This window comes from Mercenaria mercenaria, chromosome 13, assembly GCF_021730395.1.
Source record: "Mercenaria mercenaria strain notata chromosome 13, MADL_Memer_1, whole genome shotgun sequence".
Taxonomy (NCBI): domain Eukaryota; kingdom Metazoa; phylum Mollusca; class Bivalvia; order Venerida; family Veneridae; genus Mercenaria; species Mercenaria mercenaria.
In genome coordinates, this window is record NC_069373.1 from 34185303 (window position 1) to 34197894 (window position 12592).

The 12592-nt window shown below is 36.1% G+C and overlaps 1 protein-coding gene across 1 annotated transcript in view; it reads right to left on the reverse strand.

Moving 5' to 3' along the window:
• Nucleotides 1–12592, reverse strand: part of LOC123528909 (uncharacterized) — a 213751-nt gene that overhangs the window by 164913 nt on the left and 36246 nt on the right. Inside the window, exons 12-15 of the mRNA XM_053521503.1 lie at nt 8669–9016; nt 8255–8426; nt 7464–7697; nt 4803–5025 (exon numbers count right to left, since the gene is read on the reverse strand). Coding sequence (XP_053377478.1) covers nt 4803–5025; nt 7464–7697; nt 8255–8426; nt 8669–9016 — 977 coding nt within the window. The remainder of the gene's footprint in view (nt 1–4802; nt 5026–7463; nt 7698–8254; nt 8427–8668; nt 9017–12592) is intronic.

Below are 12592 nucleotides of genomic sequence, written 5' to 3' on the forward strand. Positions count from 1 at the left end.
TCTTTTGGCATTTATTTTTAAGTTTTTTTTTTATAAAGTCTGAAGTAAACTTCATATACGTGGGAGGGACTTGTTCATTTTCTTTTGGTGTTTATACTTTGAATTTTTTTTTAGGTAAAAGTCTGAAGTACACTTCATGCAGGAAGGATTTGTACATTTTTTTTTTTTTTGGAAGCAAGAACTTGATTTCCGAGTAACTTTTATCTTAATAGCATAGAATAGTTCAGATTACTGGTATTCTGAACAATGAAAATTTGCCAAACTATTTGCAATGTTCATTTGTGAAGCTTACATCTTAGTGATTTCTGAGCTGCACCTTGCATGCAGTGTAAAAATATATTCTTTTTCATTTTGAATTAATCCTGGAGCTTTCTAACTTGGATAATTGAAAAGCCTTATTTGAACTTCGTTGCATTACATTTTGTAATACATGAAATAATTACCAAGATAATGCCTCAACAGCGCCCGAATGAGAAGAATTAATAGCTCTCACTGTTATTTGAATACTCTTAAGCAAAACACCATTCTATCATGTTTTATAAAGGCTTTAATGCTCATTATGTTAACTCATTAAGGCCTCACCAAATTAAAAAGTCGTTCATCGGATTTGCCGCTCGTATATTTTCAGAACATTTTTGGCTAATTGCGCTCGCACCACATTGGAAAAAATCAATCCAAAATTTTTATGTGCGCTACTTTTTACAGAAGTAAAAGTGTATAAATGCTTATATAATTCCAGTCATAGACTGTTCTCAGATGGATTTTAATCAAAACAAATACATACTACGCACACATCGTCTATAATAAATCATAACACTTATATTTAGTTGCATTAAAGTTGTTTCCCCTTGATGCAGTTACGCCATTTTCTTCAAATGTTTACCAAATTACAAGCTACAAAAATTGATTTATTTCATTGAAAAGTGGATGAAGAAAAGCATACTAATTTATTTGATAACATCAATCTACATTATTTTGGTAAGGGTAAATACTTATTAATGCATGTCACTTATCTTTTTTCTGTTTTTTTCTGTCCAAATGATCAGCATTTGCATACGAAAGTTGGTGGGGTAAGGAATTTACATTATCACAGCAGTTTCCACAGAGTACACAGCATGTATGCAGCAGAAGTACACAGCATGTACGCTGCAGGACTCGGGCCAGAAGTACACATCATGTACGCCGCAGGAGTACACAGCATGTACACCGCAGGACTCGGGCCAGGAGTACACAGCATGTACGCCGCAGGAGTACTCAGCATGTACACCGCAGGAGTACACAGCATGTACGCCACAGGGGTAGTACACCGCAGGCTCATTTGCATGTGAAAAGTGTATGTGCCGCGTACATGCTGCGTACTATTTCCCACATACTAAATTCCTCCAGCGTACATCCTGTGTACTATGCAGTCCACAGCATGTACGCAGCAAGTAGTACGCGGCAGAGCTCATTTGCATGTCAAAAGTGTACTACAAACGTACTATCGGTGTATGTGCGGTGTATATCCTGCGTACTATGATTTCAGTACACATCATGTACGCATCATATACGCTGTATGTACACAGCAAGAGTACGCAGCAGGCCTTTTTCTTCTGTAAGGGGTACCACATTTACATATTTGATACTATAAACAATTTTTTTCTCTTCTAACAGTATTACATGCAGATGCCTTTCAAAGAAGCAAAATCTAAAAGTACTGTTTAGTAGGAAAAATGCTGAATATTGATTTAAACAAGAGCACTGCCAGTGGGTGCCAATGCTCGTCTGCAAGTGCTGAACAATATGTAAGAAAAGAGTTATAGTTCAGGATTTCTAAGTACAAAAAGGGCTATAATTCTGACAAAATGCATATCAGAGTTATGGTGCTTGGTCTAAATAATCCCCTAATTATTATACACAAGTGTGCAAAGTTTCAAAGCTGTAGCTCTTATAGTTTTTGAGAAAAGGTGGACATAAACAAAAATGTTAACCAAGAAACTCAAATTTTCTAAATACAAAAAGGACCATAATTCTAGCAAAATGCAAATCAGAGTTGTGGTTCTTGGCCTACATAGTCCCCTAACAATGATAAACAAGTGTTTTAAGTTTCACAGCTGTAGCTCTTATAGTTTTTGAGAAAAGGTGGACCTAAACAAAAATTTTAACCAAGAAACTCAAATTTTCTAAGTACAGAATGGACCGTAATTCTGACAAAAATTCATATCAGAGTTATGGTTCTTGGCCTCATAGTCCCCTAACAATGATAAACAAGTGTGCAAAGTTTCAAAGCTATAACTCTTATAGTTTTTGAGATAATGTGGACCTTAAAAACATTTTAACCAATGCCGACGCAGACAATAAAGTGACGACAATACCTCATAGATTTTTTCAAAATCAGATGGTCTAAAAACTGCACAAAATCTGGTGGTAAAACTAAACCTTGCCAATTAAATATTTTGTAGACTTAAATTTGCTGCAGAAATTGCCATATAAAAATCAATGCGTTATGCCTGGTTGGCTCATGTGAAGAAATTGAAGGATCTTTTTTGAAGATTAGAAAATCAAGTTTAAAGGTTAGTTTTGAAGAAAGTCTTGCCATTGATCAATTTAAAGACTGTGCTAATTCTGAAATATACACAGTTTCAGACATTTGTTGTTGCTTGCTTAGCACATCCTAAATACTAGTTTCAATTCTGACTCGCGCTAAAAAACTACCCGCAACACTGATTTATAAACAAGAGGACCATGATGGTCCTGAATCGCTCACCTCTTCCCACATGACCAAGTTTTGAGTATGACGTCGTTTTTTCTATTATTTGACGTAGTGACTTAGTTTTTGAGCTCATGTGACCCAGTTTTGAACTTGACCTAGATATTATCAAGATAAAAATTCTGACCAATTTTCAAGAAGAAATATGGTCTCTAGAGAGGTCACAAGGTTTTTCTATTATCTGACCTATTGACCTCGTTTTCGAAGGTACGTGACCCTGTTTTGAATTTTACCTAGATATCATCAAGGTGAACATTCTCACTAATTTTCATGAAGATCTCATGAAAAATATGGCCTCTAGAGAGGTCACAAGGTTTTTCTATTTTTATACCTACTGGCCTAGTTTTTGACCGCACGTGACCCAGTTTCAAAACTTGACCTAGATATCATCAAGGTGAACATTCAGATCAATTTTCATGAAGATCTATTGAAAAATATGGCCTCTAGAGAGGTCAAAAGATTTTAATAATTTTAGACCTACTGACCTAGTTTTTGACCGCAGTTGACCCAGTTTCAAACTCGACCTAGATATCATCAAGATGAACAATCAGACCAACTTTCATACAGATCTCATGAAAAGTATGGCCTCTAGAGAGGTCACAAGGTTTTTCTATTATTTGACCTACTGACCTAGCTTTTTAAGGCATGTGACCCAGTTTCAAACTTGACCTAGATATCATCAAGGTGAACATTCTGACCAATTTTTATGGAGATCCATTCACAAGTATGGCCTCTAGAGAGGTCACAAGGTTTTTCTATTTTTAGACCTACTGACCTAGTTTTTGACCGCACATAACCCTGTTTCAAACTTGACCTAGATATCATCAAGATGAACATCCAGACCAAATTTCATACAGATCCCATGAAAAATATGGCCTTTAGAGAGGTCACAAGGTTTTTCTATTATTTGACCTACTGACCTAGTTTTTGATGGCACGTGACCCAGTTTCGAACTCGACCTACATATCATCAAGATGAACATTCAGACCAACTTTCATACAGATCCCAAGAAAAATATGGCCTCTAGAGAGGTCACAAGGTTTTTCTATTATTTCACCTACTGACCTAGTTTTTGAAGGCATGTGACCCACTTTCAAACTTGACCTAGATATCATCAAGGTGAACATTCTGACCAATTTTCATGAAGATCTCATGAAATAAATGGCCTCTAGAGAGGTCACAAGGTTTTTCTATTATTAGACCTACTGACCTAGTTTTTGACTGCACGTGACCCAGTTTCGAACTTGACCTAGATATCATCAAGATGAACATTCAGACCAACTTTCATACAGATCCCATGAAAAGTGTGGCCTTTACAGAGGTCACAAGGTTTTTCTATTATTTGACCTACTGACCTAATTTCTTGATGGCACGTGACCCAGTTTCGAACTTGACCTAGATATTATCAAGATGAACGTTCTGACCAATTTTCATGAAGATATTTTGAAATATATGGCCTCTAGAGAGGTCACAAGGTTTTTCTATTTTTAGACCTACTGACCTAGTTTTTGACGGCACGTGACCAAGTTTCGAATTTAACCTAGATATCATCAAGGTGAACATTCTGACCAATTTTCATGAAGATCTTGTGAAATATATGGCCTCTAGAGAGGTCACAAGGTTTTTCTATTTTTAGACCTACTGACCTAGTTTTTGAAGGCACGTGACCCAGTTTCGAACTTGACCTAGATATCATCAAGATGAACATTCTGACCAACTTTCATAAAGATCCCATGAAAAATGTGACCTCTAGAGTGGTCACAAGCAAAAGTTTACGGACGCACGCACGCACGGACGGACGGACGGACGACGGACACCGCGCGATCACAAAAGCTCACCTTGTCACTTTGTGACAGGTGAGCTAAAAATAACTATCTAAGCTTTTCTCATTTCTATATTTCATTCTGAGAAACTGTTAATTACTTGCAAAGAAAAAAAGTTTGTGATGACATACTTGTAAAATGCACTATTAGGTTAACTCATCACTACTGCATAACTGAAATGAAAATTGACATGCCAATAAGCAAGAGTCTAACATAATGATGTTCCTTACTTGCTCTCATATGTGAATTTAGTAATTTTGTCTTCAACAAAGACCGTTCCAGGGCCGCCAAGATCTGCATCAACGTTTCCTCCAGATCCATATGCTAGAAGAGCTCCTTTGTAGTCATTATAGTCCCAGGTATGGATAGCGATCCTTCCTCCGGCACCGCCACCTGCAGGGCCGTACCCTCGACCTCCAATAGCAGACACTGTTCCATGTCCTGAGAACTGACCTGAGAAAATGAATATGAAGCAGTTATTAAGAGTAAGTCATGTGACCAAGGTTGTACACATTCACTGTATATTCGGACACAATTATACAAGACAAAATGGAGAGAAACCTCCTCAACAGAAATTTTGAATGCCATAACTATTGTACGTTTTTGCTTAATTATAGTACAAATTTGTGACAGCCTAGTTCAAATCCACACTGCTTGCCATGGAACAAAATAAAAGGATGTGCATATTATCCATATTGTCAGCTATCCTTAATACCAAGTTTCATGAAAAATATTAGGCACCTTTAAAGTAATCACAAGATGGACAGACTGGTTGACAGACAGACAGACGGTGGTTCAACGATAAGCCCACTCCAGAGTTTCACTCATATGAGTTTAAGAAAAAATCAGTTACTGACTTGGCAATTCAGTCAATAGACAAGGGCCAAAACTATAAAGATACTGGTATTAAATGCTGGTTATCAACTTCTGTCAAGACTGATATTATTGTGATAAACATCCTGTGTAAATCTGATAAATGAAGTGTAACAAGCAAATTCAATGAATTGGACGCCCCCGCCGAAAGGGCTTGTGGTGAGGAATGGCAAAAAAATATATCCGACAAAAAGTTAAGGATATTACTGTGGGGGCGGGGGCAGCAGGGGTGACCAGGTGAGGGTACAAAATTTCACATGTTGATTATAAATATTGATGGAAAATTAAAAATGATGATAAAAACAAAACAAAAATGGGTGGGGGATTGGGATGCATGATCGGGGTGGTGGGCAAGACTGAGTGGAGCGTGAGGTGGGGGAACTGTACAACTTTGTATGCTGATAAATATAAAAAACTTCACATGTTTATAATAAATTTCCATGGAAAAGAATGAAAGAAGTTTAATGAAATTCTACCAATTGGTTGATTTATTATGTACAAATCTGTAGGTTCTTAAACAATTAAAGGGCAATAACTCTAAGGAAAATTTACCAATTAATTAAAAAAAATGACAGGCATCATCGAAGTATGTTGGTTCTATGAAATTCTACCAGCTTATTACTGAGAAATGGCTGCAGACGTGGATTTTTCATAAAATCAAGGGCAATAACTCTTACAGAAATTGACCAATCCAAAAAAAAACTTGATGGGCATCATCGCAGTATGTTGGTGCATGTTTATTTCAAGTTTCATGAAATTCTACCAGCTAGTTACTGAGAAATGGCTGCAGACAGACATTTTTGGGCATTTTTCATTAAATCAAGGGCAATAACTCTAAGGGAAATTGACCAATCCAAAAAAAACTTGACCGGCATCATCGCAGTATGTTGGTTCATGTTTATTTCGAGTTTCATGAAATTCTACCAGCTAGTTACTGAGAAATGGCTGCGGACGGATGGACAATGCCATTTCAATACCCCCCTCCCGATTTCATCGGCGGGGGATAATTAAAATTATGTCATTTTCTTTTATCATTTTGACAAAGTCAAGGTCCAGATCTCTCAGAATATTGGTAGAAACAATATATATATCAATTTGGTTTTTGACCTAGTGGCAATACAGACGTCCCCTACTGGCGGAAATTGTTTTTAGTGTTCATCCCTTGCTGGCAACAGTATTAGGATTAAAAATGCTTCAGGGTATTTGGGAGCTAACAAACAAAAACTATTTATATTTGAATTTCTATTGTGACCTTGACCTACAAGCATACATCATGTATGCAACACATTGTCTCATCATTGGGAAAATTTGTGTGCTGCACTAAGATAATCCATCAATGCACATAAAAGTTACAGAGCAGAGACAATTTTATTTCACCTTCAATAATGACCTTGACCTTTGACTGACAACTATGGGTCATGTGCACAAAACATAATCTAATTATGGGGAACATTTCTGTGTAATAATAAAAAAATCCTTCAATGCAATTAAAATTCATAGAGCAGAAACAAAATTTTAACTCAACCTTAAACAGTGACCTTGACCTTTAACCAACAAGCATAGATCATGTGTTGACACACTGTCTCATCACAGAATGTTTGTGTGTAGCAGTACGATAATCTATCTATGCATGTAAAAGTAATGGAGTGGAAACAATTATTACTTGACCTTCAATAGTGACCTTGGCCAATGACCTACAAGCATAAGTCATGTACATACATAATCTACATATTGTCCTCTATTCACATATCAAGTTCTATGAACCTAACTTGAATACTTTTTGAGTAATTGCAGGATCCAGATTAGCAGACGAACAGACAGAAGGACAGAGGGCATTCCTATAGTCTCCTCTGGTGTTCCACTGGTAGGAGACTAAAAAGCATATATCCTGTCAAAGACAGTCATATAAAATCTCAATAATGATCATTGTTTAAAAATCCTTTTTGTACCTATTTGAAGTTTAGTAAGGAATAGAACTGTTATACACTAATCTAAAACCAAATGGCACAAGACATCACCTGTTTCAATATAGACGGAGCCACCACTACCACCACCACCACCATTCACTCCATCATACAGTCCTTCCCCTCCATCTGCCAGAATGTAGCCATCTAAAAGGAACTCAGCTGGGACCTTGATCTTCACTTTTCCTCCTCCTAAACCACCACTAGTACCTCCTCCTCTACTTCCTGGCTCCAAAGGTTTATAGACAGATCCATATGCTATGCCGCCAAGTGAAGGATTTCCCGACACTGTAAGGAATAAAGATGCATAAATTAATGTATAGTGAAACCTCTCCAAAGCAGATCCTTCCATTTCATAAGCCCTTCCAAAGTTACTTATACTTGCTTGAATATGTCCATAAATCTTTGTGTTGATCCATGCACCATCTAAACAAGATAGGGATTTCAAATGAATCCAGTTGCTTGGTATTTGTATAACTATTTACACATTCCACTGACAAAACAACACCACCAAACTGAACTTTTCTACTGGTCTGGAGGATGTTTGGTTTAGAGGGGTTGGTCTTTTACAGACTGATAAGAAAACAATTTGCACAAAAAACAACTTGAGCTTCAATATCTCCTGCCTTAACACCAGTACAGGTGTATAAAGTCCTACTATGTCTTTTCACATTTAATCTGATAGAGTTGAGTAATGTTCTTCAGATTTTCATGTGTTTTTTAAAGGATTATTGTCTGAAAGTCTCTGGACAAATTGTTTGGAATTAACAATATGAAAGGGTGCTTTCTTAGTCCAACCATTTTTCACATAAAATTTTTATGACTTATTTTTATGAGAAATTCACCTCCTCCTCCCATTGAGGCATGACCTCCACCAGCTCCTTCTGTTTGAGCATCTCCAATTTGGTCTTCTCGGCTAGTTCCAACACAAACAAACTGAGCTAGAGGTTCCAGGTAGAAATCTGTGGCCAACACTTCCATAGAGTCTGCTCGGAATGTTGAATCATATTTTATGTCCTATAAAGTGACATAACACAACAATTAATGTATGAATATACATACGTATCACAATCTGCAAGTGTACAGATCTGGAAGTGTACAGATGTGATTTTATTTATATGAAAGTTAAGCTAAATAAATGGAAACTTCCTAATTAGAATGAAAATAACATTAAGTCTGACAATGATATGTCTCTATCAATTACAAGCAATAATTACATAAGATTTAACAGTATTAATTGTACCAGGCTAAATACATACCAGTATTCCAACAGTAAGAACCAAAGGCATTGGTGGAGGCAGCTCCAACACTGCTTGGGCCCCCAGTTCCAAAGACGCAAATTCAAATGTTCCTGCAGTACCTTTAACTAGAACACCATCTTCTTCATAGCTTGTCATTGCGTCCTTTTTTATGTTAATCATTCTTCCAGGAACAATTCTGATGTGGCGTACACCAATCATTTCACCATTCCATTTCAAGGCAATTTCTCCTTGGCCGAGAATGTAGATGAGAGGTGAGAGGTAAGCTTTTGATGCATCATCAATCCAAAGGTTAAACTGCAGCTTCATTAAAGATAGTTCTTCCCCTATGTATGCTGTTTGGTTTGCCTGTTGATAAATATTATTTCAGATTCTGTATGGTTTTGGTGTGTCAGCTTCAAACTGTATTCACTATCTTAATCAGTTAGAATAAATAATGTCATATTAGATAAGAAGTAAAATGGCAATTCCTGCTTGTCTGAAAAAAGAATACAGTACCTTATTCAAACATGAGGACCATGATGACCCTACATCACCCGAGTTTCACAGCTAAAACAGGTAAAGTAAGAAACAGCTTATTTCAAAAGCATACCTGAATTTAGGTGATGCTGTTTGAAATTTTTCTAGTTTTGACTATCATGCAGCCTTTTTTCCTGACAGATCACAATAGAAGTTTCAAATAATATATATATATAGGAAAAAGTGACTATGACCTCTGACATCCATCTTTTTGTGATGAATTTAACTAAAAACTTTCTTGGTAGAGGATCATCTTAGAATCATCTGAGTGAAATTGTTTTAAAATTAGGCCAGTAATTCTCGTCAAGAAAATATACAGATGAAACTTGTTATCTTGAACCTGCTTATCTAAAATTCCGGCAAGTCTCATCCCAAAATCATGTATACATGTATATCATCTTTCAGGAAAATTTCTGTTATCTCGAAGTAAAATTCCTTGAAATTTGAGATACCAAGTTTCAATTGTATACATAGTGAAAACTTACCACACCTACTTTTGGCCTTTTTTTTTTTACAAATCCAATCATTTCAAACATTCTTACAAGATCGGGGTCAACCTCCAGGGAACATTGCTGTGAAATTATTTTAAAACGGGACCAAAAGTTTATAAGATAAGGAGAATATCATTTGAAGATTTTTTTTGTTTTCAACTCTGGCAGCCATGTTTACTGACAAATCTAAATACGGTAGTATAAATCCCGCACGATAACTCAAACGCTAACATGTTTGATAATAATGATTTTTCTTCAATAAAACGTTTCAATACAGAAAATATTTTTGTATAACATTAAAGTATGCACTTAACTTCTATCATTGACAACCTTTTTGAGTTCAACGATGCATGTGAGAACCATAACAATCAAACGATAATATAAACATGCTGTCGTTTAAATTATCGTTAGGGAGTAGTATCAATAAACTTTGTAAAGGCTTACCCTACAAACATTTGTGTAAAAGATTAGCAGTTTCTGGCTAGATTTTTAAACAGTTCCCTACTGTAAAATCATCAATTTTCATGAGGAACTATAATTTTCATGGATTTTGTGGCTGAATCAATCCACAAAATCAAATCAAAACAGATTTGTGTCCATAAGACACTGGTGCCCCCAACCCCACAACCCACTTTTTTCTGCCACTGTATAATTATGTTTTCATGTCTCTTGGTTAACTTTTTTTGTTTATTTGTTTAAGATGACTGCAACATCAACTTTTATACACTTTAAGTGTATTTTTAACAAGGGCAAGGACCATAACTCTGGACTGGTTGAGTACTTAATTCTAAACAGATCACCTGGTGCACAACACATACTATATAACAATCCTCTATGTTTTGTGAATCTAGACCAAATACTTTTTGAGATACATGTGATGCAAACATTTATTCCCTATATGATATTAGACTAAGTAAATAACTCTGGCTTTAAAGAGTGACATCTAAAACAAAACTTAGACAGGTGCCAAATTCACATGCTTTAATTGTATTACTTCATGGTTTCATGACTCTAGGTCAAATTTAAGATATATGGAAAACAAACTTTAAAGCACTTAATGTGTATTTTTGACTAAGTCAACAGCCATAACTCTAGTCAGGCTATGCGAAATCTCTAACAAAACCCCAGGTGCACAACTTCATATGCTGAATGATATTCCTACAATGTTTCATAACTCTAGGTTAAACACTTTTTGAGATAATATAGCAGACTCTTAGAGGCCCTTTTCAACATATTTTTGACTAAGTCAAGGGCCACAACTCTGGTGCAATGTGTGAAACCCCAATTAAAACATCAGGTGTACAACTTCATATGTTGAATGATACGTCTGTGACTTTTATTGACTCTTGGGTGAAATACTTTTTGAGATATGCCCAACATAAATTTGAGCAAACAGACAAAGGGGATGGACAAGGGCAACTGAAATCCACCCCATCCCCCCAAAAAAATTTAGGGTTCATAAAAAAAAAGTGTAAAATTCTTATTCATTTTACATTCGAATTCTAAAATCCACAAACACATTGCCCCATGAAATAGACATTTTTACCAAAACAAATGTTTTCACAATACATGCATTTCAAGGAAACAACATGACCTCTGGTGGCCATTTCTTTTTTTTTTTGGCAAATCAGAAGAATTTGAACAACCTTCCTAACAAAGAATCGTTTGTGTGAAATTGTTTAATACTAAGGTCAAGAGTTCCTTACAAGATATTTCAAGTTTAAACTACATACACAGAGAGAAAAAGTGACTATACCATCTGGCAGCCATGTTTTTTAACGAACTAAAATAATATAAACAAAGTTAGTAGGGGGTCACTCAAGAATCATTTCCATGAAATAATTTGAAAATAGCATTTAATTAGATGGCATTAATATTGTTACATTTTAAGGTTTATGGACCCCTGGGTGCAGTGAAGCACAATGTTTGAACAAATTTTGAGAAAAGTGCAGAAAAAGCGTAAAGAAATTGATAACCAAATTTCGTCACCATCCATCAAGCAGTTTATCAGAAAAAGTTCCTGGTGAAAAAAAAAAATCAAATTTTTTTTACCTCTGAACATAAAATGAATGGGAATTTTACTAATCCATTGGGATTAAATTTTATGGATGGACTCAACCACCGTCATGAAATATTAGTCCCCCACTAAAATTAACTAGAGTTGTCACAAGAGTGACAAATTATACCCACACAATATAGCCTTGTCACAGAACTAAGCAAATGTCAAAGCCGAACTTACTTGACCTGTGACCTACTGACCTCAAAATCATTAGGGGTCATCTGCTGGTCATGACCAACCTCCCTATCAATTTTCATTATCCTAGGCCCAAGCATTCTCAAGTTATCATCTGGAAACCGATTAACTGTTTAATGTCATTGTGACCTTGACCTTTGACCTACTGACCTCAAAGTCTAACCTGACCTGTATTTCATGATGTTACACCTGTGTACCAAAATCTATTATCCTAGGCCCAAGCGTTCTCAAGTTATCATCAGGAAATTGTTTAACTGTTCAGGATCATTGTGACCTTGACCTTTGACCTATCAACCTTAAAGTCGAACCTGACCTGTATTTCATAATGTTACACCTGTGTACCAAAATTTATGAACCTAGGCCCAAGGGTTCTCAAGTTATCATCCGGAAACCGTTTAACTGTTCAGGGTCACTGTGACCTTGATCTTTGACCTACTGACCTCTAAGTCAGACTTGACCTGTATTTTCTGATGTTACACCTGTGTACTAAAAATTATTTAAATCTGTCAAGCCTTTCATGAGTTATTATCCAGAAACCATGGAAACCAACGGACCAACAGACCGATAGACAGGCTCACTCCTATATACCCCTTCGTTTTTTGGGGGTATAATGACTTCACTGTACATATTCTAGACTTTTTGATACTGAGGCAATAAATG